The sequence below is a fragment of the Salvia hispanica genome, chromosome 2 (assembly GCF_023119035.1).
Source record: "Salvia hispanica cultivar TCC Black 2014 chromosome 2, UniMelb_Shisp_WGS_1.0, whole genome shotgun sequence".
In the NCBI taxonomy this organism is placed as follows: Eukaryota; Viridiplantae; Streptophyta; class Magnoliopsida; order Lamiales; family Lamiaceae; genus Salvia; species Salvia hispanica.
In genome coordinates this window covers 21,685,757-21,711,944 of record NC_062966.1, presented here as the reverse complement: position 1 = coordinate 21,711,944, position 26,188 = coordinate 21,685,757, and the positions used below count along the sequence as shown (strand labels likewise).

At 36.9% G+C, this 26,188-nt stretch overlaps 3 protein-coding genes across 4 annotated transcripts; 2 read left to right on the top strand and 1 right to left on the bottom strand.

Moving 5' to 3' along the window:
- The first annotated feature begins 7,377 nt into the window (after positions 1 to 7,377).
- Positions 7,378 to 9,928, top strand: LOC125204451 (cytochrome P450 734A1-like). Its single transcript, XM_048103114.1, has 5 exons — positions 7,378 to 7,776; positions 8,066 to 8,289; positions 8,360 to 8,604; positions 8,677 to 9,031; positions 9,122 to 9,928. Exons 1-5 carry the CDS (start codon positions 7,494 to 7,496, stop codon positions 9,545 to 9,547), a joined length of 1,533 nt encoding a protein of 510 aa, XP_047959071.1. The 5' UTR covers positions 7,378 to 7,493; the 3' UTR covers positions 9,548 to 9,928.
- A 3,910-nt stretch (positions 9,929 to 13,838) lies between these two features.
- LOC125203247 (putative cytochrome c oxidase subunit 5b-like) lies at positions 13,839 to 16,529 on the top strand. The gene is made up of 7 exons (XM_048101557.1): positions 13,839 to 14,187; positions 14,314 to 14,393; positions 14,494 to 14,544; positions 15,119 to 15,185; positions 15,303 to 15,382; positions 15,928 to 16,047; positions 16,134 to 16,529. Exons 1-6 carry the CDS (start codon positions 14,037 to 14,039, stop codon positions 15,997 to 15,999), a joined length of 501 nt encoding a protein of 166 aa, XP_047957514.1. The 5' UTR covers positions 13,839 to 14,036; the 3' UTR covers positions 16,000 to 16,047; positions 16,134 to 16,529.
- A 547-nt stretch (positions 16,530 to 17,076) lies between these two features.
- On the bottom strand, positions 17,077 to 19,680 carry LOC125207923 (protein WHAT'S THIS FACTOR 9, mitochondrial). 2 transcript variants are annotated; one of them, XM_048107445.1, is made up of 3 exons: positions 19,391 to 19,680; positions 18,428 to 18,996; positions 17,077 to 18,179 (listed from the first exon to the last, which is right to left on the bottom strand). In XM_048107445.1, the coding sequence occupies exons 2-3, from the start codon at positions 18,869 to 18,871 to the stop codon at positions 17,352 to 17,354; spliced, it is 1,272 nt and encodes a 423-aa protein (XP_047963402.1). In that variant the 5' UTR covers positions 18,872 to 18,996; positions 19,391 to 19,680; the 3' UTR covers positions 17,077 to 17,351. The 2 variants fall into 2 exon arrangements, with proteins under 2 accessions (XP_047963402.1, XP_047963403.1); XM_048107446.1 differs by having other exon boundaries at positions 18,428 to 18,918.
- Positions 19,681 to 26,188: the final 6,508 nt, after the last annotated feature.

Here is a 26,188-nt window from a genome sequence, read left to right as displayed (position 1 = left end):
GATTGGATGTTGCAGCTAGCAAGAGATGATGATAAGAATACAAGGGCATACATAGCCCACAGTGGTCACCTTTTTGGGAAATTTTATTTTATTTTAATTTTTTTTGGGAAAATGTAGTTAGAATCTTTAATGTTGGAAAAAGAACTGATTTTCAGTTGCAGCTTGGCAATATGTGGATGATTGCTCTGCAAAAGATAATGATGCATGATTGATCCTTGTTTGTTTTTGGAAACCATCAAAACAAATGTACGACAATTTTCAGGGAAAAACAAGATAAAAAGGACAGTCCCCCCTAATCCTGTTCTTTTTTTAGTACAATAATATTACTCCATTATTGCCAACTTAAATCCATATTACAGATAATTAGCAGAGCTAGTAGAGGTATAGACCATACTCAAAATAGTAGTCCAACTTATAAATACAGTAATTAAATGATGATGATGGTGATCGCCAAAAATCCTCATCAAGCTTCATGAAATGAACCATTAAAAAACTTCAATTTTCATTAAATTTGTATTAAAAACTTAACTATAACTATTACTCCCTCCGTCCCTGATTAATTGTCACTCTTTTCTGTTTTGGTCCGTCCCTCAATAATTGTCACACTTCATTTTTATAATAAATAATAAGTAAGTCTCACATTCCACTAACTCACTTCATTCACATTTTATTATAAAATCGATATAAAAAATGGGTCTCATATTTTACTAACTTTTTCAACCAACTTTTTTTTACATTTCTTAAAACCGATGTCCGGTCAAAGAATGACAATTAATCGGGGACGGGGGAGTATGAGTGAGAGAGAGATGGAATGACATGGCAGCCACAAGAATAACTAGTCCCGTGACATGATTAGGAAATTGATTCACTTACGTAGTACCATTAAAAATTAATAAAATCTAACGGCAGAAAGAAAATAGTCAAATACAGAGAAAATTCATTTATTTAGTCATAAATGGATTAAGATTGAGTTTTAGTGGAATTTTATCCACCGGAGAATTTGTTCCCTTTTTTTTGTTTTCACCTATTGATATTTAGGGCTGAGGAAAAATACCGAAATATCGAAATACCGGTCTTATCGTACCTTAAAAATACCGAAAATACCGAATTTTCGGTATGTCGTGACTTTCGGTACGGTATGATACCTTACCGAAAGATTCCGGTAAGATAACGGTATGAATTTTCAAATACCGCGGTATACCGTTGCATACCGTAAATTAAGGTATATACCGTAAACTAAGGTATATACCACAAAAATATAAACACAATCGTATATAAAATATATTTTATAATATTTTTAAATTATAAAATCTATTATGAAATATAAATATAATTATGAATGAATTATATTTAATTTATTTTTAAAATTATAAAATATAAATAATATTCAAAAAAATCTAATTTTCTATTTTAATTGATGTTGAAAGTCATGTATACGCAAAAGTAAGGTATACCGAACTTCGGTACGGTATACCAAAAATGAGGTACGGTATCGGTATGGAAATTCGTCATACCGAAAATAAAGTATACCGAAAACTTTGGTAAGGTAAAGGTATGACTTTTTCGCATGCCATATTTACGGTAAGATATACGGTATGGTGGTTTCGGTAAGGTATACCGTACCTATCCACCCCTATTGATATTGAATTGCGTTGATTAAGTTGATTTTAAGTTAAAAGAAAACCAACAAAGCATTCAATAGTCCAACTTATATTATATTGAGTAGTATAATATTATAATTTGTAATATACGACAAACATGCATAATATTTTAGTGAATAACTTTTTAAAAAATGGGCGTATAATAAGGTAGCTATCTAGCTATCCCAAAAATTGAGATTCAATTAATTAATCATGTAATCTCTACCTCATACTATTAAATAATAGAACACATAACTGATTGCTATAATCCTAAATTATGCTCAAGACGTATAAAATATTAATAAAGAAATTCCACTACCGAGCTACTTGTCGAAATTGTGGAATAATACTATTCCTCCTAAATTAACATGGTGATTATTTGTCAGAATAGTTAAACCATTAAAGGATTAAATTAAATTATTTTCAAGGCTAAAGTTGACTTAACTATAAAATACTACTCCTGCTAGAATAGGAAAAAACTTACAATCTTCAAGCTCTATATCATACCTGTTATTTTTTGTCATTTTTACTCCGAATTGGTTTTTATATAATTGCATTGATTTTATTAATTTTAATTTGATTTTGAGTATTTCTTCTATGCAAAAGGCATAAAATTCAGAAAGTAATTAACTGCAATGACCTCGACGTACTAGCATGTAATATTCCAAGCACAATTAATTGATTTTAAAATTGGACAACGTTCATTTAATTTCTAACTACATTCCAAGCACAATTATTAATGGGATATAATAATTGATCTACATATATTCGATCTATTTAAAAAAACAAACTGTATAAGTCTACTCTAAATCAATCTCACTCTTTGATATGTGGAGTATGTCTAATTAACTAATGGTGTTTGCAGCCCACATATATTTTTTGTTTGTGTTGGCCGATGCACAGCGCCCCATCCTCTTGAGTGACACATCATGTCTAGGCATAAGAATATGGCGCGGATCTAAAAGACGAAATTTGTAGGATTGAATATAATGAAAAAAGGTTTTATCGGCATCGGGATATAGAGGCAGTGCAACAACAATGACAATAGATAGCGAACGAAGTATGTAACCAAATCCCAAACTCTAGGGATTGGGGTAAAGCTGTCGCACAGTTAGGTGATCAACGACAACTCCAAAGATTGAATTTAGTGGATTTTTTTTTCCTTTTTACCTATATTAATATTATTGGGTATTTGATATTTGTGCAAATTATTGTCAAAAAGTCTCAATCTTTAAAATATATCATAGGAAAATTCTCATTTTGACATTTCGAATATGAAAATTAGAAAATATAGCTCACTTCAAAAAATATTCCGCATCTGCCTCATGTAGAAGAAATCCTAATTTCTGCAATTAGCGTTACTATAGTAAATTAATTGTCTTAAAAATACCTTCATTTTTGTCAAATCGGGTGTGACTTCTGTATGAGGGAAGGAAAATGAAAATTTGTGTACAAAACAATAATTAGACATTAATTATTAGAAAATTGTAAAAATAAGGATCTCCCATAACTAACTTTTTGTGTCCCCTTTTTGTTCAAAATCTTGTCGATTGACGTGACGACGTATCGTGTTAGTCATAACTTACAACATTGAAATATTTCAATACCAAAAAAAGACAAATTCGAGTATTATTTTTTGTTACAGGTGAAATTAATAATAAAAAAAAATGGACAAATGTAACGAATTGATCAGTTTAATTGCACAACCAACAGTGGGTGGACTGGCAAAGAGGACAAATCAAGCAATTCTGTGCTCTCTTCCTTTAAAAATAGCACATGGCATCCACACATCTATAGGGTCCCTTCCTAGTTAATTGGTTGTAATTATTGTTACATATATATCGTAAACCTAGCTCGTGTGATTAGACACAATGAAAAGGGTGTTGCCGACATCACATTGCAGAGACAACATGACAATTGACAATCGTTGCAGTCAATTGATGAGGAATGGAGAACAAAAATGAACCCAGGGCAGACGCACCGCGACGAACTGTAAGATCAGCAGAAACTGCAAAGGCTGAATTTAATAGAATTTTTCGAAGACCTGTGACCCCGCATGGATCTGCTAGTGTATAAATATGTTTGTTGGAGTACATAAAAATGGGATGAGGATAGGGATCACTCACCTACACTACTCATTATACAATGGGAGGCCCTCATCCCATGGTCATGCTTAATTTCTCCAAAAAATAATTGAATTTACATTCTATCTTTGTATGTCTGCTTACACTGTCTTCACTTATTCATTTGAGTAACTATATATTCACTACCTACTAGGCAACCTGCCCTCATTTTAAATGGGTTGTGGTCCACTATGCTTCAGTTAGGTCATTTTGTTTTTAATTTATCATGAAATCCACCAATTAATTCTCATTTTTTTAGTGGTGTATAAATATGGCTGAGCAAAATTCCAGAAAGTGAAAATGTCCATATTCGGAATATTTACTACTGACTTTTTAGGGATAATAGATAATTGTGCAATTGAGTATTTGATTTTTTTTTTATTAAAACAACAAATGATTGGGAGCTTATTCAGAGATGAGATATATAAAAGTTATAAACTAATCAGTAAAATTAAAATTATTTAAAATAATACTTCGTCTGACCTATTAGAAATGAAATGTTTTTCTTTTTAGGTTGTTCCACTCAAAATGTATGTTTCCTAAAATGGAAACAACATCATCTCTACTTTTTTTCCCTCTTACTTTACTCTTTCTTTATTAAGTCGCAAAACAACATTATATGAAATCTCATATTGAAAGACAAATGTTTCATATTTAAAAAAAAAAATGTAAATATTTAACCTAAAAAAAACAATACGGATGAAGAAGGAACATCCATAGCAAATTAAAGATTTAGAAACCGAAAAAAATAGATAAAGGTAGCATGTGAATCATATAGCACATTTCCAGTCTTTTATGTTTTGGAAAAAAAATAAAGAGAACCAAGAAAACAAGTCGAAAGTGGAAACATAAGAGAACTAATGCAGAATGTATCCTTATATAAACAGGAACAAATCAAATAGTAACAAGAATAGGTGTCCAATGTCTTAAAAAGTTGTGGGGCCAGACACCATCGGATTTCGATAGCCCGACCACAAACGAGTAAGGATGACCTAATTTTTCCGCAGGATTGGCCATAAAAACGACTTGACCCCCCTCTCAATCTGTAGATTTCTTCTTGAAAAACCAAAAAATATTAAACGATCATTTTGGAAGTCTTTTTAACTTAAATTTTCCCTTCATGGAGGACAACTATAGGTTCAAAACAAAACTTACGTGATTTCGCCCCCTAAATTTGTGTTATGTATTCGATATTAGGCCTCTGCAGTTGCCTCCGACCCAATCCTTGACTTCATCGAAGCTCATACAACTATACAAGATATTAATCATATAAGATATTAATCATATTCACTCATAATACACATCGTGATGCTAAATGCAAATTGCAAGGACTATCAGTATCACAGAAATGCATATAAACTACTTACCGACGCTGTAAAAGATGGAGGCTTAAGACCCTACAAAGCGAAAAAACATATACTATTTCGTTCTTATAAGTCTGTCAAATTTTCAACAGTTCTATGTCCGGCCCTGATCGCAACACAAACCGGTAAATAAAATATAAGATGAGAGAGAGAGAGAGGGAGGCGCAAATGGCCCCATGATGTTTTGGGAGTATTAAGACAAGATTAAGAGAAGTGGGCTAGGCATGGTTGGGACAACCAAGGCACATCCCCCCTCTAACACCAGCAAAAAGGGAGCAATAAAATAGACACCTTTGTTCCCATGTGCATCAATTTAAGAGCATCCTTCCAAACCACAACTCCTCCCTTGCCTCCTTATTTCATCAAATCAACCACCCTCCTCCGAACACACTCCCCCACCCGCACCGCCCTCGCCCTCATCGTTAATTAAAAAAAAAAAAAACAATCGCGTCCGTAGAAGATATATGTACGTTGGTGTTATTATTATTTTTGTTTATTTGTAGGTTTCACGCGTGACATTATTTCTTAAGGGACAAGACAAGATTCAAGATTAGGTTTGAAATTGGGAAAGACATTAGTGGGAAAGGACTGGGAATATATCAAATCAATTGAAATGGATAAATTGGGACTCTGTTTTAATCAAACCCTTATAAATTTTCAATCATTATTTAACCTAATAAACTAGGGTCAAACATGCATGTGCCTCTTGTATTATTTCCCCCACACAATAATATGCCACAATATCATCATCTTCTTAAATTATTTTTGAAGAAAACTATTTAAGAAAAGTGATGGCAACAGTTGACACAGGGAAACTTTTTACAATCTCAGCCCAAAATTGAGAATGAAATTTCATTTTCCAACTAATTTTAGCATAACATACACATTCAAAGCAAGGCAGGGTATCTATTTGGTGGAAAATTAAAGGCTTATCAGGTTGGCCAAAGTGTTTTTTTTCTGGACACATGACATGATCAGAGCAATGGCCACAACCTATATTAATGTGTGTCTCATAAATGAAATTCTCATTTCTGTTCAGTGTTTTTTCCTCAACCCTCTCCACAATTCCCAAAGAAATTTGATTTTTTCACATTAAATCTGTAAAGTAAAAACCAAGAAAACTCTTCCAAGGGCAATCTTGTCTTTTCAACTTTAAGCTATTATAAGATCGTAGATTGAGTGGATGCTTTTGTTGTTTAGAAAAATCATGAACTTATGCATTGTAGTGAATTTCCCATGATTTGGAATTTTGGGAAAATTTGGGAGAAAGCGATACAAATTACATCCATTATAAGCGACATCGTTTCTTATATTCGACATCGTTTCTTATATTGATCACCGATTTGTCTCCTAATATAATTCGACAAGCCACATGGAATTCAACTTAAGGGGGAATTAAACTCATGGAAACTTCATAGCTAGGCGTAAGTTCGTGATATTAGCAACTACGTTTTTAGTTCATTAGTTATATTTAAGACAAAGTTTGTGATTTTAGTTGGCATTCAAAACCTAGATATAGGGAAGGGAGCGGCAACGAAGGAGAGGAGTGGCAGGGGCACGACGCGTTGTGGGGGAGAGGAGGCGGGGAGGCTACCTAGGGAGGGGAGTCACGAGTGTTGTCGATGCGGCGCGGACGCTTCAATGGGAAGACTGTGGGGCGAATTTTTCCCTTTTTAAAAAAAATAATTGGTAGAATTATTTAATGGGAACTTTCAATGTATTTTCATATTTCTATGCATGAAAATTGATTGATGGGAATTTTTCATATATTTCTATATTTTTCCATGCATGAAAATTTATTAATGAGAACTTTCTATACATTTCCATATTTTGAATTTTCCATATATTACCATACTTTTGAATTTTCTATATCTTCCATATTTTCATGCTTGAATAGTTGAATTTTCTATATTTTCCATATGTACATGCTTGAATTTTCTATATTTCCATATATTCTTTAATTAAATATTCTATGCATAACATTTGGTGATTATTGGAATTGACTCATAATTAATGGAATAATTGTGTTAATTATTTAGTGATTGGAAAATAAATTGATTCATAATTTATTAGTAAAAAAATTTATTAGTAAAAGAAGCTCCCGAGGGGTAATCTTGTCCTGAAAAATATAGTATGAGGACACCTCACTTTCATTAATTTCATTTGCTATCTCAACTAGTTGACCTTAAATTCTTTTAGGTTGCTTCTCCCCTCTGCCTGTTTAAGCCCATCTTCATCCTGTTGTCCTACACAACAGACAAGAAACCTCTACTTTCTCCTCTCTGTATAAAAACAAACACAATCCATCCAGCCACCCAATACAATATTCTTCTCAACAAACTCCCACCCCACCCCCCACAGAGAAAATGGAAGATTTCCACTTCCACTTGCTATGGCTTCTTCTCTTCTCATATATTCTGTTTGTTCTTCTGCTCAAACTAGTGGTTCATCTGTGGTGGGCACCAAGGAGAGTTGAGGATTTCTTCATGAAACAGGGGATCAAAGGCCCCAAATACCAGCTCTTCTTGGGGAATTTGAAGGAGTTAGCCAGCTTGAATATGCTGGCGTCTGCTCAATCCATGCCTCCTCTCTCCCACAACATTCTCCCTAGAGTCCTCTCTTTCTACCACCATTGGAAGAAGATATATGGTAATACTACTTTTTAGCCTCAAAATCTTCACTTTTTTGGGGCGCTCCTGCTTGATTGTCAATCACATGTTGATGTTGTGAGCTTTATATGCTGAGCCAAGAAAGTTGGTGTGAGCTGTGAAGGATCATTGTGTGTCTTTGTGTTGTGTAGGGTCTACACTATCCATTTGCCTTGTTATAATGTGATTTAAATCCCTCACCTTTTTCTTCCTCTTTTGGTATGCATCATGCAATTGAATCTCCACTGCTTAAAAATCAAAACTTTAATTGAATTGGTGGGGGATTGCAGGCTCCATGTTCCTGGTGTGGTTTGGGCCAACAGCAAGGCTCACAGTCTCTGACCCAGCCCTAATCAGAGAGATCTTCATCTTGAAATCAGAGATGTTTGAGAAGAATGAGTCACCACCACTGGTGAGGAAAATTGAAGGTGATGGTTTGCTGAGCCTCAAGGGGGAGAAATGGTCCCACCACAGGAAGATCATCCAGCCAGCTTTCCACACTGAGAATCTCAAGGTAGGACTAATTGACTAATTTTGGAAATTCTCAAAGGCTGTGATTAATTTGGAATGTGAAAATTTGGTAGTTGATGATGCCAATGATGGCAAAGAGCATGGAAGCAGCAGTGATGAAATGGAGTGAGGGAATGTGCAGTGGTGGGGAAGTGGAGGTGGATGTTTCTGATTGGTTCCAGAATCTGGTTGAGGATGTGATCACAAGAGCTACTTTTGGGAGAAGCTATGAGGAAGGGAAAGCCATTTTTGAGCTGCAATCTCAGCAGATGGTCCATGCCACTGAGGCTTATCAGAAGGTCTTCATCCCTGGATACAGGTAAATTCAACTCAATTCAATCAATTTTTGAAAAATTAGGGATTGTTTCGATTAATTGGTGTGATTTTGCAGATTTTTGCCGACTAAAAAGAACAGAATTTGTTGGAGGCTGGAGAAGGAAATCCGGAAATCGCTGCTGAAGCTCATCGACGGGAGGCGGCGGCGGCGAGGGGAGGAAGGTGCGTCGGAGGAATGCCCGAACGATTTGCTGGAGGTGATGATTAAGGCGGCGGCGATCACCCCAAACGACGTCGTGGAGGAGTGCAAAACGATCTTCTTCGCCGGAAAGCACACCACCGCGAATCTGCTGACGTGGACGACCGTGCTATTGGCCATGCATCCAGAGTGGCAGGAGCAGGCACGTGACGAGGTCCTCCGCGTGTGCGGGGCACGTGACGACCTCCTCCTCCTCCCTAAGCTCAAAACGGTATTTATTTAATTAATTTTTACTTAATTAATAAAATTGGAGTAAAATGGTAAAAAAATTGGGTAATAATCTGGTGTGTTGGCGGTGCAGCTGGGGATGATCCTGAACGAATCGCTGAGGCTGTACCCGCCGGCGGTGGCGATAATCCGGCGGGCGAAGACGGAGGTGCAGCTGGGTGGGGTCCATGTGCCGCGGGGGACGGAGCTGCTGATCCCGATCCTGGCCGTGCACCACGACCCGGCGCTGTGGTGCCACGACCCGCACGAGTTCAATCCGGGCCGGTTCGCCAAGGGCGTGGCGCACGCCGCGAAGCACCCGATGGCGTACATGCCGTTCGGGCTCGGGGCGCGGCGGTGCGTGGGCCAGAATCTGGCCATATTCCAAGCCAAGCTGGCGATCGCGGTCATCCTGCGGAGGTTCTCGTTCGAGCTCGCGCCGAGCTACCAGCACGCGCCCTCCGTGCTCATGCTGCTCCACCCGCAGCACGGCGCGCCCATTGTGTTTAAAAAGTTATAGTCTCTCTTTTTTTAATTTTAAAAAATTATGAAAAAATTAAAAAAGAAAATTAGAGTGAAGGGCTGTTTGGAGTGACAAATTTTTTTTTCGCTAATTAGGGGTGTTTGGAATTGTTTTACTTTTTTTTTGGGCACCTCTGTTTTTCTTGTTCTGACTTAGGATTTCGTCTGACCCTTTTGCAGCAGCTCAGCCCTCAAATTTAATAGATTGATGGTGTTAATTAGGTCGTTTTTATCATGTATTGATGAAGTGATCAAGAAAATATATGTATCTATCTTCTCTATCTTTTGTATTTGGGGTATGTAAATTTTTGGTCTGTTTTTATGGTTGTACTCATCTTGGGTTTTGGTAATTATATTGGCATTTGAGAATTGGGATGTATGCACCTTTGGACAGATTTTGCCTCAATACTAGTACTAATATTTGCATCATACGTTAATTGAGTGCTTTTTCTAGTACTACTGAATTTAAGAAAGTAGTGATTGATAATTAAATACTATAAATTAAATAAAATAAGAGAGTAAATTATATGAAACATAATCAAATGAATAGGATTAAACATATTATTTTATTATAAAAGTAAAATAACTCAAATAATTTGTATCAATTCATATGAATTGAGATGGATGAAGCATATTGTAGAGGAAGAATTTTTAGATTATGAAGTAAGTAAATTTACCACCATTATTAAACCGTATGAATTAGGATAGTAAGGAAATTTTAAACATGGCCACCTTTTAATATTTCTTTTTTTATCATTAGTTTTGGATAAGGATAGATCTATTAATTAACAAAAGTTAAACATCCAAAGTGAGTAACGCTTTCGGATAAAATTACTATATTTATAAAATTCAAACGTAATGTCAATCTTCTAAGCTGAGATGATTAGATGAAATTGAGTAAAATAAGCATTGGTTTTTTTTACGTAATTTGATATGATGATTCTTTGGCAATTGTGTAGGATATCACTCGTTTTTTTTATAAATTCATTTGCAGAAAAAAAAATGAATAATTGTTGATAAATGTGATAAATGTGACTGGTCTATATAGTATCCTCAATCCTGGCTGTCATTACTATTTCGTGAAGTCTAGAAATCACATTCTTGGATCTGCCTATCTTATGTAGCATGAATAAAGAATATGAATACAGCTAAAATGCCTATATATATAACTTAGAAACACTGTTACACTTTATGAATCGCTGCCGAAATGTCCCTTTTAAATTTCGAGTAAAAATAATTTATTTTAATAGTAGGAGTATCATTTATTTTTAGGCGTTTGCTTAAAATTATTTAATGTAAGAATTTATTTCACTATATTTAATGGGAAATATTCTATATGAGTAAAATATGAGAAGAAGTGTGACCATGTGTTATATACATGCACCTTATATAGGTATACTAAAAATTGAAAATCCAAACCAAATTAATTAGGTATGTTGGCAATATTGTGTCTAAAACACGTTTCGACTTTTCATGATCGGATTATATTGCAATGTTGTCATTTCTTGTGGTATACTACCAACATGCAATAATGCAAACCAACGGGTAAATAAATAATTATTTCAGAGCTCAGTTTTTTGTTTTATTCGTTTTTACATTGTTTTTGTACTAAAGAATCTCGTTGCAGAAAGTAATACTTTATAGAGATTTTATCATTCCAAAATGATTAAAAATATACACACATATATGTAGTGTGTGTGCCGAATTTTGCAATTTATGAAATGCAATGATTGTCTTATTTACCATAAAAATAGATAGATAGCCAGGCTGTCTATGAAATACATATCTGTAGTACAAAATATTTGACACCATATATAGATATAGTTACATATAATTGGTGCTAACGTAAATCAATATCGTGGCATTAATTAAGCAATAATTGATCAATAATTTGGCGGGATATTTGCCGAAAATAATGCAATGTTCATCTTGGTTTGAAAGAAAAACATGTAATTCATTTAACTGATTTATTTCATTTAATTGAGGTATTAATTATTTTATCATGTAAATTAATGGGGTTTGGAATTTTAGAAATTAAGTTTTGTACTGCTATCATATTTATTTTCTTTTAAAATTAAAATTTAACATTTAGCAGCACTTCCAAATGTAGTGTAGTAAGTTCATGCTTCTTGCAATTTTTTTTTTATCCCCTTTTGTGCTTAGATAAGTTACCTGATCTGATGATCATCATACTTAAGCCTAAGTGAATACAGTACTATATTTTTTATGAATCCAAAATCTCTATTTCTTCTATTAATTTTTTTGTTTAGGCCTCTTGCCTTATATATGAGCCCAATATACTTAACTTGTATGAAAGCAGATACACCTACTAAACTGTATTGGCCAAATCAGCCCATTAATCACCAACTTCGATTGAATATTACCCATAACTAAAAAAAAATTGTGAATTATACCAAACTTAAAAGCATCCAAAATGGCTATAGGCCAACCACATGCTAGTCACTCTCTCTCCATGCTACGTTATCAGTACTAAAATTCCACCTGCCATATCATCATTTTAAGCAAATAGGTTAGCCACAGGCTAGCCACAATAAAAATAATTCAAAAACAACTAAATTTACGGAATTAAATTTACGATAAATTACGAAATTAAATTTACGAGACATATACGGGAAAATTCATTCATTTCATTTAAATAAAAAAAGGTACACAGATTTAAAAAAAGTACATAATAATAAAAAAAAAACCGGGCTTCCACACACGAGCCCTGCCTCTCTCTACTCCTCATCGTCGTCGCCGCCGTCCTCGCCGCCGTTGCCGTTGCCACCCGGGACCTCCACATCGGTGGCATCTGAGCCCCCCATCTGTGCCCTCGCCGCATGCTCTCGAGCATCGAGTGAAGAAACCTCTTCTCCGTGGGGTCAGTTGCGGCCCTCCAATCTTGGAAGACCTTGTACATTTGTTCCCGCGTTTTTTGAAGCGAGAATGAGGTGTGCGCGGGTGGGGGGGTGCCGACTGGACCTCCTGGGGCGATAGGGGGAGGATCCCCTCGCTGCCGTTGCGCACCCGCTTTTGGCCAACCGGGCGAGTGCGGCGAGCAAACGATGGAGGGGACGGAAACTCCTCAGCATCCGGGGAGGTCGTGGAACCGCCGCTGCTTTGCTGTCATCGCCGGAATAGTTCAGCCTTCTGCTTCTTCGACCACCCAACGTCGACCCCCACCCGGAACTTCTAGGAGTCCTTCAAAGACTAGACATAGCAGTTCCAGTAGGTGAACTCCTTATAAACCTCCCTCGGCTTGGGGAACGGGACTCTCCGATATCCTCCGGCGAGTCCTCTCAGTCTGCCCACTAGTCCCGCATGCTTGAGGGCGTTGGCGTACAAGCCCAATAATCGGCCAACCGCGGCCCTGATGCGTTCCCACGCCTTCCGGCACTCCTCCCCGGTGAAGTCCTTTCCATGCGGGCAGTTCCTCTTGTAGGCTGCTTTAATCTTAGCCCACATATTGACGATCCTACTGGTTGTTCGCAACCGGAGGATCGTCGCAAACTGACAACCACGCCTTGGACAGGGCGACGTTCTCATCGTTCGTCCACTTTCTCCGTGCGGTGGTGTCGTCAACAACCAGCTGCAACGACTCGCCGACAACCTTGCTCTTCCCCCTGCTCTTCTTCTTCTTCGGCGCGGCCCGACCCCCCCTACTCCCCCGCTGGAACGGTAGTGTTGGCCTCCCCGATATCGATCCCCAGCTCATGTAATGAGAAACGGTCATCCCCAATGAACTGCGTCTCCACTGGAGTCGATGTGTGAGACGAAGTCGTCAAAAAGTCAAGTGTGGGACAATAGACCGTGTCCCCCCTCCCCCCTGACCCCTGCATCCCGGGCTGCACCCCCCCCCCCCGCCATACCGGCATCATCCCCATCATCTGTTGTATCATCTGCGGCGTCATCTGCGTCATACCTCCCCACCCCGGCATTGCCTGCTCGCCGGATTACAATGGTTCGGCTATCCGACCGGCTAGCGACGCGAATCGGCTAGCCGGTGCGCTAGCCGCCATTGTGGATGCTCTAATATTCCGTCATAAGACTTGATAAATAATACTAATTCATTAATTTTGTACTGTGTTGTCTTGAAATTTGCTAGTCCATAGTATTTATTATCTGTAATTCCATACAAATCATAGTTAATTAGTTATAGTTAGTAGACCTTATATGATGATTAATAAACCTGATTATTACTTTTAATCCTATTTATTTGAATTTAATTTCGAGTTTTTATAAATGAAATAGTCAAAAGATTAAAAACGATTGATCCGAAGTTAGTGTGAATCGGGCAAAACACGTGCGACAATCTCCACGCGTGTGAGACACTCACTACTCCTCGCTTTGCCCTTGCCATCGCCTCCTTCTCTTCCATTTTTCCCTTTCTACCACCAACATTTCTGCATCTAGAGAGTGAATCAAGCTGTCATCAATCGAAGGGGGAGACCTTAGATCATATCCGTGAGGTTAATCGGATCGGAATCATGTTCAGAAGGCTCGCTGTCCAGCTCCGCACTCTCGCTCCGCCTCGATCCGCTCCCAAGGCCGCCCAATTCTCCGGTGGATCATCCAGACCTACGGAGAATGTTGTCCGTTCAGCTACCGTATTTTCTCGCCACTTCTCTTCGGAATCAGGTCTGCTTCTAAAAAACCCCTAATTTTTGACTTTTGTCGGGATCTGTTCAATTCGATTTTGGTTCGTTTGCATGTTATTTGATGTGTTTGTGTTCGTGTTTCTTTGTGCTGTTTGTTGATTTTAAGGGAATGTGCCTAAAAAAGTGGAGGATATAGTGCCGATTGCTACTGGTCATGAGCGCGAAGAGCTTCAGGCCGAGATTGAAGTGAGTCGCTTTTTATGATTTTTTATTTTGTTTCTATTGTCGTTGAATTGATATTGTTGAGAGCTGTTGATTACTCATTTACCAATATTTTGTTTGGTAGGGAAGGGACATTCTGGAGATCAATCATCCGTCTGGTCCATTTGGAACAAAGGTCAGTGCATTAATCCTCTTGTTGTAGCTGAAATTTCTTTCAATGTTTTATGTGTTAGGAGACTGGACATCGTCCATAGGTAATGAGAAATTTTGTTGTATTTAATTTGTAGAAAAAGAATTATCTAAAAGGTGATATGACAGATTAATATCGGAATTAAATGAGAAGGCCTCTCCTATTATTAGCTTGGGGTAAAATGTGGACTCTTGTACTGGACACTGGTGTTGTAAAATTAAATTTAGAGAATAGACATGTCCCAGGAGCCACTATATAAAGCTGGTGGACCTAGTAACTGAGTCGAGTGCTGTGGTGATCTCTTGGTGGCTGAAGCCGGAATTTCATGTTTAGGATAATATTTCATGTTTAGGATAATGTTTCATGTTTAGGATAATCCATCCCGATGTATAAACAATACAGTAAACAATATTGGACTTGAGACCAAAAAGAATAACTCGACTGCCTTTATGGACCAAAAACTCTACATGAGAATTTATAGATGTTTCTCATCTCTCTCTCTCTCTCTCTCTGTGTGCATGTTAAATTTTTACTCATCTCAACCTTTGGTTGCTGGCAGGAAGCACCTGCAGTGATCAAGTCTTATTATGACAAAAGAATTGTAGGATGTCCCGGCGATGAAGGCGGTAAGCCAATATGTATTTATCTTCTGTATCTCTTTGAATAAGCTATACACCACCTGTTCTACTTCTGTATGTGTCCTTGAGTTTGCAACCATATAATCTATACCTGCAATTGTACAGAGGATGAGCATGACATCGTTTGGTTTTGGCTGGAGAAGGGGAAGCCACATGAATGCCCAGTATGCTCACAGTACTTTGTGGTAAGTCCATAGAACACTAAATTTACTAGCACAATTTGGAATTGGCATGTACTAGTTTACAATTCATATTCATCCTTAGTCGGTGCAGATAAATTTTTTTCTGATGGGTGTAACTATGATTTCATAGCAACAATTTGTTTTACAGTTCTCTCATTATGTCATGTGAAAAAGGATTCATTGTTAGATATTTGAAGCACTTTAGTTAAGAAAGGAAATCTTTTGTTAATATCACTCTTGTTAGGAGTGCTTTTGCTAAATCTTTACCTAGTGTGCCCTACACTTTTAGAAGCATATTGAAATGGAAATGAGATATTGATGATACTTAAAGCATACTGAAAACCTTTCTTCTTCCACATGTTGTTTAAGAGCTATACATATAAAGACCCTCAAGTTGTAGCGTTAAATTAGCTTATCTTATTTAGAAATGTATATACTTTTGGGAGAATCCGCCTGGGGACTATATGTTTTCTATGGTGAAAGGATTTTGGAACTCAACACAGTTATTGCCCGCAAAATGTTCATGACCCATGTTTTTTGGTTGACAGTTGGAAGTAGTGGGCCCCGGTGGACCTCCTGATGGACATGGGGATGATGATGAAGATGGTCATCACTACTGAAACTCAACATAGTTGGCGATTTTGCTGGTAGAAGAAAGACTTCTTCGGGTGAGAGAATGGTGAATCTTGTAACATTCTTCAGGGTTAAAGAGATTATTTGATTTTGCTTGGTTTTTTTAATGGATATGTGTTAGTCTTGCTGTTGCTTTTGGCAACGATTGAAGCTGTTTCTCTTGGTTTTGGGGCTCTAAAGCATGATGGCTTATTCTGCCACTTGAAATACACTTACTCTTTCTCAAGGAGCTCGAAATAATCGACAGCACTATATTGTCTTCAAACGTGAGTATTTGCACCGTTCTGGAGCAATCCTTACTCTGCTTATGTGGATGCTCGTGCATTTTGTCTTTGTTTTGGAAGAATTAAATGTCTTATTTTCTCAACCATTTACCTGTCGAATAATATTGCTAGTTGTAATGATGACGAAATAGCAGGCATTTTGTGATATACCTTTTGGTCAATATTTTATTACTAGTATGTGAAATTGCGATGAAACGCTACAGCAATGTCATTAATTCTTTATTGCTCTTGAATTTAATGTGTACTAGTGTTTATCAAATGTACTTATTTGTTAGATGTTATTTGTGTCTTTGTTTTTTTTTTTTTTGAGTGGCTGGTGATTTTGCAATTTGCAAGTACCCGTGCTTACCTAATTAACATCTAAAACAATATTTAAAAAATTACCATAACATAACTCAAACTATACACCTGGACAGACAATCATGTAACCAATATTACCTTGATAGATGAAACTATAGAAGCTTAGTCATAATGCGATTAGGAGTTCTGGTTCATTTTTACTATAAATGGTATAAGGTCCCACATTCCACTAACTAATTCCACTCGCATTTCGTCTAAAACTAATAGTAGTATAATATTTCTTAAAACTCGTGCCGTCAAGAAATGAGATTCCTAATGGCATACGGAGGGAGTATATGAAAATATAATCTTACTGTATTTTTGAAGTTATATGTCCGACCAACTGATTCCGAAGTAGTAAAAGTTGAGAACAAGCTTGATTGCTTTTTTGCATCAGTTCAAGAAATATATTACTTTTTGGATGAATACAAATAATGGGACTTGATCAAAAAACAAAACTCACTCTTTTCAATTTTTTCGATTTCCTCGTACAAATTAAGATCACCACTAATTGGATTCTTATATAAGCATAATCAGAAATCTTCAGCTTTGAGCCAAGCATCGCTACCCATCTATGCCTATTCCATTTTACGACTCTAACTAAGTTCGAAAAGGATCCACAATCCTTTCATCCAAGCTAATAGCATCATCTAAGGAGGCAAATTATAACTGCTTATACCTCACGAGCTCAACTATTCCACTTGACTCCTATAATGCTAATCTGTGCCCGAATCGGTTTCAGCCTCCAAATCATAATCTTCACCACTCATCTCGATTTCTTCTTCTTCATCTTCATCTTCTTCTCCAACATCTTCCGCATCATTATCGACTAGATTGTCAAGACGAGGTATGACATCGAGAGCTTTACCTCGATAAATCAGACCCGTTCTCATGAGATAGTAGACTTTGTCTCTATGTTTAGCCAGAGGATGTGGATTGACCAGCTTACCCCGTTGATACCCTTCTCTCAATGCCACACTTGTAGTCTTGCATTTGAGCGAGAGGTAAAATATCCCAGGATATCGAGTAAAGATCCGAGTAAACCTATGGGGAAGATTAAACTCCTCCCTCAAACATCTCAAGTAATTTCTCTTAGTCTTCTTGTATATAGTGAGGCCTAGAAACTCATGAAGCAACCCCACTACTCTTTTCTCCATAATATCACTGTTGGGATCAATTCCTCTTGAATCTTCATAAGGAGATATGTAAGGCAGCTTTTGAAACTCATCCATCCATGCTTTCACCTTCTTCTGAGCTCCATAACCCCTCGGGAAACTCATTGGGAACTCTAATGCAACCTTCCCCCTCCTGAATCCTCTGTACCGGGAAAATCCCTCGGTGCTCTCTTCTATGCTCTTCTCATTCATCTTCTGCAACAGAGAAACAGAAAAATCCTCTGGCCACTGTACTAGCTTCAAGCAGTTGGTCCCACTAGTTCCCTTCACCACCCGAAAATGATCTGGATATTTTCTTATCAAGTTTCTGTCGAAATCGTCAGGCAATCCTAAATCCCATTTTAATGGATGCAAGGATTGAAAAGGCAGCTGTAAACACATAAAACCATCATCAAGCATACTCAAAATGAAGAACAAAATGGCCAGAGGAGCATCTATCACCAATTTGGTACAAATTTAACACACATTCCATTCTTGAAAATATAGAGAAAAAACCAGTAGATTCAAACTACAAACACAACACACCTTCCTCAAAACTGATTAGAAATAAAACCAAAGCTAAGAATTTGATTCTTAGTACAAGCATCTAATAAAATGAAAAAAGGCAATTTGGTTACCATTTGACTGCGAGTCATCATTAGAACCCTGCACAGCCTCTCCACGATATCACCTTCACACTGCTCGTACACTCCCAGCTCCTTCTGATGCATCATCATTCCCAACTCAGTCAACTTGAAACATGCCAAAGAGGGGTATTTGGGATGAGGGTACTCCTCAAATAGAGTGGGGTACCTACGCATGAAGCGCAGCGTGGGTACAGTGATGCCAAGCAGTTTCTGAGAATCGATGAGCGATTTGGAGGTTAAATATCCAGTGGGAGAGCGGATTATGGCATTTTTTATGAGAAAAGCAGCTTTAATATCTGTTTGGACGTCGATGTTGTGGTCCAAAGACCGGTTTTTGACCCATTTCAGCCTAACTTTGGCAATTGTGCGGCAATGGAGAAGATTGTGAAGTGGGAAATTCCCTAATGAAGCTAGAGCTTTGTACTTGGAGTTCATCACAAATCAATCCAAAAGATATTGACGCTAGAGGAGATAGAGCGCATCTGTTATGTGTGGTTGAGAGATAGATTTGAAGCAGAATAACACAACAATCAGCTCAGCAAGGTTGGAATTAAGGGTGGCTGAAATTGTTGAAAAATCACAATAGCAAATACATGTAAATATCTGTAAGTTTCTTAGAACTCAAACAACAGAATGAAATACATAAATCCTGTACTGTTTTGAATAACACACATGAGTAAAAGATAATGAGCATCGTTAGATCTCAAAAGGAAAAAGCCAACGCATGTTCAATCCCCAACTGCATTTGTGAGGCATATAAACATAATAAAATGTCTTGTATCTCTGGAACAAACATAATTCTCAATAATTCAAATTCTAGGCCAAACTAGATTACAATTACAAGTTATTCAATGTATCTTATGTCGACAGCTCTGCTTTTTGCAAATTTTAGCTACGATTAAGCATGTTATTAACAAAAACCTAAAAATGAAATAATTAGAGCAACGCGCTCACCAGACACCAGTAAGTGCAGTTGATAAGAGGAAGTGGAGAAGATTAGGCGGCGGCGATCAATGGAAAGAGTCAGGGTTGCGTCTAAAACATTTCTCTTCGATTTCAATTTTAGTTGATTCAGGTCTAATAGAAGAGATTAAATAAGTTGATGACTCAAAGAGAGGAATATAAAGTTTGGATGGTTTTGATTTTCATCGGCGGCGACACTTGTTGCTTGGCCAAATCGCCGCCGGAATAATTTGAGAGAGAAGGTTCGGGAGCAGTTTTCATTTCTGCAAATGGGCCTGCACTTTTCAATTTGATTTTGGGTTTAGCCCATTTAGTTCTATTTGAGATTCTATCTAGGATGTAATTTAAGTAAGCATATAATTATATTATACAGAAATAACTTATGAAGTAGTAGTAATTTCCTAAATATTGCAAGGATTATAAGAAATGCCTGCTTGTTAGGATCATGGGTCCCCTATTTTCTCATATTTTTCCTAGGCATATATTGCAATTGAATTGATTACGAATAAAAACAAATGACTAATTGTTTATAAGTAACTAAAATTTTATATAACTGAAAAAGACAAATTTATTTTAAATTATTTAAAAAAAAATTAAGCTCAGTCAAACACTCTTTAAATCTAGAAATCACCATTTAAAATCTAATCAACACCTAAATACTATATGATATAAACATGATCATCTCTTCAAATTAGACTTGGGTTTTCTAGGTGGATATTGAATTTACGTAAACATTGATTTTTTTGAATTGCAATTCCACATGACTCAGTACTCTCAATTTGATTGAAGGATCAAATCATCTTATCAACTGATTTGCGTTATAATTTATAAGTAATGATTTTCACTCATAGTTTAATTATGCACTTAAGTCCTTACATATTTTAATTATGACGGATAAAAATAGATGGGACCCAAAGATACAAACCAACTAATTTTTTTATGCAACTAATTTTCTTAAAAAAATAATTCGATAGATACTTACAGAAATTTGGTCTCATATATTTTATCTTAATATTACTAATAATGGGAAAAGAACAAAATGTTTGTTCCATACAAAATAACTTTGCCACTTAATACCTAGAAAACTTTCTAGGGGAATCACTTTCCCCCACCGTTGCTCTCCATACTCTAACCTAATTCTTTATTTACTTCTACTGATATTCTATCATAGTGATAGTTACTTTTCTGAGGTATATATCATAGAGAATATTATGAAGACCACTTCTTACACTTTGCAAAGTGTAAAATTCTATCACTTGGTCTTCCCGACTTATTAGCACCGCACTAGGAGTGGCCAAAAATATTATCTTTTGTAGTATTTTATAGTTAAAAAAATTAAATTGAAATTTTAAATACTTATAAAATCATAAAAATTTTATTAATAAAATAATAAAACTTTTAATGGCGTATGGCGTATATTAATTAAGTGAGTTTGAAACTATAATTGAAAATTTGAAATAATGGTCACATCGATCTTTAAACGAGAATATTATTCCCTTTTTGCTTTTGGTAATTGAGGAAATATGAAGAACTTTTCGCTTGCACTTTACATTACTTTCTGAGTAGTAATAAGAGCATCGTTGATCAATAGTCGCATTAAATATTAAATAGATTTGATAAACAATTCAATCCTTTTCGGAATTTATGAGAATTTTTATATCCAATTGTCTCGAAACAAGTTTTAGTGCGAGTGCTTATATAATAGAAACAAATTATTAATCTAAATTGTAAGTAAAATATAAATTTTCTCAAGAAATCCATCAAATAGCAAATTATAAAAACTAGTAGTAGTATATAGTTCTCTTTTAAATATTCAAAAGCAAAATGTGTGTGTCTCTCTATTTTGGAATTAGATTCAGTGACAACTACACGTATTATAATTAAAATAAAATGTGGTTATTTAATCTAGCAGACAGCTAGTGCCAACAGCATATATGTTAGTCTTAGTTTAAATAAATTAAAAATTGACACTATAATTGTGGAAAGAAAGTAAATTTCTACTTATGATGGATTCGACTTTTGTTGGGTATTTAGGTAGTGGAGTTGACATTCAAAAAAGATTTGTCTTAAACTACTCTCCAAAATGGTAGGACAGCAAGACTTTTGTATGTATAACTGATGTTACTAAATTAAACTAAAATTCTCGAGTAATACATCGATTTTTTGCAATAACATACAAATTACAATGTGATAGACTCTTGTAAACTGTAATTATGTTGATAATATTCTAAAAAAGAGTCATTTGCCATTATGAATACTTACTAAACATTTTAATTTGCCATCCCAATTTTAATTATGTGGAGTATCACCTATTTTTATTAATGAAAATTATACACTATATACTAGAAATTTGTTAATCAAATAAAATATTATATAATTTACAGTGAATATTGTATTCCATCAAGTTTATGAAATCATATCCAACATACATAGCAAACAAAACTACAAATTGAGAAGTTTCAATGTAATTAGTCAAAATAATCATTACCTTGCACCTACTCAAGCTTATTATAGTAAATGAATTTTTGCAAATTATTAAGGTTTGAAAATTTGTCATAATATCATTATCTCCCTGATCTAACCTAATCCTTATTGAGATCGCCTGAGATCATCCTTCATCATTACTTATTTTCATAATCACAATCACAATCTTTTTTTCAATAATCATAATCATAATCTTTTTTCTGTTAATTTTTGTTCTTATTATAGCAACTAACTAGTGAATGGAATTGAAGTCCCATGATGTCATAATTATTTCGTAAAAGATGGGCCCATTTGCTGACAAGGTAGATCCGTCTTAGTGGGCCACAAAATCCATTCTACACGGCCCACTTATTGCTAATTGCAAAAGGCTCATTATAATACTTTATAAACACATAAGTATTTATTTTAATTTAAAGTACGTTTAATTAAAAATTAAGAACCACTATATTTGAAAAATATTTTAAATAATTACAATGGAGTATATGAAGTTGGGATTATAGATTTTGAATTTTAGAAATATAAGGCATCCACGTCCCCATGCCAGAGATATGCACTTAATGTCTAAGTGCGTATCTACATCTAATACATTCATATAAACACAAAAACACTTAATATTACTCACATTTTTTTTCCCAATTTTTTAAAGTATTATTTAGAGATGCGATTAAATATGATATTGTATGCATCCCTAGCAAGGCCAGACTTTGGGCTGACACTAAACTGCTATTTATGCTCTAAGGGTATCTCCGGCGGCGCCCCTCCCACTCGCCCTTCCCATGCCACGTCAGCACTAGCTCCTCCCATTCCACTGCCACATTACTAGCCCTTCCCACTGCACTAGCCCTTCCCACTCGCCCCTCCCACTAGCTCTTCCCACAATTAAATTAATTCACATTTAAATTAAAATTCACGGAATTAAAATTCGACACAAATACAAACGGGAAATAAGAATATTTCAATAAATAAAAAAACATACATCATTCGAAAAACAAAAATTACATAGTAGATAGAAAAAAAAAACAACCACATCAGTGTACACCCCTCCGCGTCCAAACCTCTTCGGTGATATCCTCCTGAAGTCGAATATGGGCATTTTTTTGCCGCATGTCGGCAAATGCGCGCAACCGCTCAACCTCTCCATGAGGTACCCCCATGTTCACATTCGCGGTGGCCACGTCGTGGCTTGGACCGACACTCGTGTCATCTTCGCTGGTCCACTGAGTCAGTTCGTCCCCTTCACTTTCGACAATCATGTTGTGCAAAATGATACACGCGTACATGATGTCGCCGATGTTGGGAATATACCACTGTCGTGCCGGACCCCTCACCATCGCCCATCGACTCGGAGCGCACCAAATGCGCGCTCAACATCCTTGCGCGCTGCCTCCTGCCGGGTCGCAAAGTAGGACTTCTTTGGCCCGATTGCATGCTTGATCGTCTTCACAAAGACGGGCCAGTTTGGGTATATCCCATCCGCCAAATAGTATCCCATGTTGTGCTGGTTGCCGTTGGCGACGAAACCGATGGCGGGACCAACGCCATTGCACCTGATCGTTGAACAGGGGCGACGACCGGAGGACGTTGATGTCGTTGTTCGACCCGACCCGAAAGTGTGTATCCCCTTCCAGGCGGCGGGGCAGTTCCTCCACTCCCAATGCATACAATCGATGCTGCCCAACATCCCAGTGGAACCCGTGCACCGACCCGTGCATATTAATCAGCCGCTGGCAGTCTTCGGGGCTCGGACGCCGAAGATGCGATCCCCGAATATCGCTCTAACGCCCGCACAAAACTCCAACAGACACTCGACGGCTGAAGACTCCCCAATGTGGAGGTACTCGCCGAACATGTCGGCCGGGCCTCCGTACGCCGCTACCCGATTGCGGCCGTACACTTCGTATTGGTGTGTGTCCGGGTTTGCCTGCCCGCATCCTCCCCGATTCCGAAAAACTCGTACCTTCTCTCTAACGCACCAACGATATGCATAACACAGAGGACGATGCATCCTAAAACGTCGCCGGAATAAGGCATCCCCAAAACGCGGCTCTGGAGCAAAGTAGTCCTCATACAACCGCTGATGTGCAGCAATGTGGTCCCGGGTACATGCCGCCGGCGATGGATCGGCCGAGGCACGGCCGCCGCCGCCTGCTGCCGCCGCTGCTGCCTCTGCCGGATCCGTCGATCAATCGCCGCTTGCACAACGAGATCCAATTCATCATCGCTAAAGCCATCACTATCACTAGCGCCTCCGCCACTACCACCCGCACGACTACTCGCCATTATAGATAATTGAAAAAAGAGGTTAGAGAGAGAAACTTGTCAACACAAATGGTGTGAATGAAATGACGTTGGAGGAGCCCTATTTATAGAGTTAAAAAAAAAATAAAAAAATAAAAAAAAAATTAAAATGTCGGACGTCCGAGTGGGATGGACGACCTTCGCCACAGTGGCGCCCGTCCCACTCGCCCGTCGACGAGAGGGGCGAGGCCATCGCAGGGGCACTCGGGACGGGCGTGGGCGCCCTTCCCGCCCACTATGGCGCCCGTCAGGTCGCCGGTCCCCGACGGGCGAACGGGAAGGGCGCCATTGGAGACACCCTAAGTCATCCGAAATATATATGAGTGTGAGAGTATCCGATACTGAACTGCTGCTTATGCTCTAAGTCACCCGAAATATATAAGTGTGTGAGTATCCAGAAAAGTGAAGAAATAAAAAGAAAAGGGCATTCCCTTTGTGCACTAAATGAACCGCCAATATTTGATAACTTTGCCCATCTACATAATTAATTTGTCTTTTGAACTCAATTCTCCACATATTCTCATCTCCTTTCTTCGAAATCAGCTCCACCATATATATTTCGTACACTTATGATAAAAAATCGAATAAATTCGATTATATTCAAATCCCTAGCATGAAAAACTTGTTCTCTTATTTATTCGAAGAAAGTTTGAGTGGTCTATGTCCAATAACATTTCTTTAATTCAACGTGGCCATGTAGAGAGTAAAACAATGATTGTGAACATGGATTTTATTTGGCTTTGGCCTTTGGTGGCCTAAGTTTTTTTTATGGTCGACTAGAAATGCTATGATCGTCTCTTTCAAAGAAGAACACGCTAAACAAATTTGTTTTGCTATCTTTTGGAACTTGTTATTTTATTAAAATATGAATCAAATATATAAGGCCCTTAAATTTTGGTCATACGTATATAATATTGTTTACAATAAGATTATAAAAAATGTTAATATGTGATGATTCGAACTTTATTATTTTCAAAGAAAAGAGACTTTCAACACGTATAGTTCTATGTGGCAGTCTGTACATAAAATGTTCTAGGAATTAATATCCAGCTATTTCTAGAGAGTAAAGATCGTTGTCGAATCAAGTTCTCACAAGTCACACATAGGTAAATTCTTTATCTTTTCTTGTCATGATAAAAAATAAAAGGAAATTGCAGTAACAAATAAACACAGCTAATTTTACAGGCAAAGGGACATAAACTGCAGTACGATAATGCCCAGTTGAGTCACAGGATGCCATGCATGAAAAGCTCCATTTTTGGACTTTTATCGCTACAAAACATAAACAATTAACAAATTAAACTTGAAACCATTTATTCTTTTTATTTTAGATGACATGAATTATACATTTCATCCATTTTACTCTTTTTATTTGCAAACAATCTATCGAAAAACTTAGAGTATATCAAGAAATTTCATCCATTTTATTCATGGTTATTTGGCGATCACTTATTATACACATTAAATATTTGTCATCACCAACATATACTCTATGTCCATAAGAATATTTTGATGCTCGGACGATGATGTGGCATGCCAATTCCACATTACGTGTCCATAATACTCATATGACATGAAGTTTTTAAACAAAAAATTGTTGTGATTTGAAAAATATCATTTCTGATTAATAATTCACGTAGAGATGTCCGAATTGAGAGTGCGAGGATTGATATACTACTCCCTCGTCTCTTGAAAAGTACTATCTCTGTCCCTGAAAATTTAACATAATTTTCCATTTTGATCCGTTCCTTGAAAGTTTGACACACTTCAGTTTTTATTATTTTTGGGCAGCATATTTCACTAACTCATTTCTACTCACATTTTATTATAAAAATGTAAGTAACATGGGACGATGGGAGTATTTGCTTAACAGAGGTTGAGAGAATTAAGTGAAATTTTCACATTTATACTAAAACAGCTATTTATGGGCACAAATTATCGATCAAAGATAACAAATTTTCAAGATTAAAGATGAACCCTAGTTTTGGAATCCGTTGCTAGTAAATT

Excerpts from the sequence above, each read along its gene's own strand:
- LOC125204451 (XM_048103114.1), top strand. The coding sequence starts at position 7,494 with ATGGAAGATTTCCACTTCCACTTGCTATGGCTTCTTCTCTTCTCATAT. Across the intron at positions 8,605-8,676 it reads GTCTTCATCCCTGGATACAG|ATTTTTGCCGACTAAAAAGA; the intron begins GTAAATTCAACT and ends GTGATTTTGCAG. Across the intron at positions 9,032-9,121 it reads TCCTCCCTAAGCTCAAAACG|CTGGGGATGATCCTGAACGA; the intron begins GTATTTATTTAA and ends TTGGCGGTGCAG.
- LOC125203247 (XM_048101557.1), top strand. The coding sequence starts at position 14,037 with ATGTTCAGAAGGCTCGCTGTCCAGCTCCGCACTCTCGCTCCGCCTCGA. Across the intron at positions 14,545-15,118 it reads CTGGTCCATTTGGAACAAAG|GAAGCACCTGCAGTGATCAA; the intron begins GTCAGTGCATTA and ends GGTTGCTGGCAG. Across the intron at positions 15,383-15,927 it reads TATGCTCACAGTACTTTGTG|TTGGAAGTAGTGGGCCCCGG; the intron begins GTAAGTCCATAG and ends TTTGGTTGACAG.
- LOC125207923 (XM_048107445.1), bottom strand. The coding sequence starts at position 18,871 with ATGAACTCCAAGTACAAAGCTCTAGCTTCATTAGGGAATTTCCCACTT. Across the intron at positions 18,180-18,427 it reads TGATGACTCGCAGTCAAATG|CTGCCTTTTCAATCCTTGCA; the intron begins GTAACCAAATTG and ends ATGTGTTTACAG.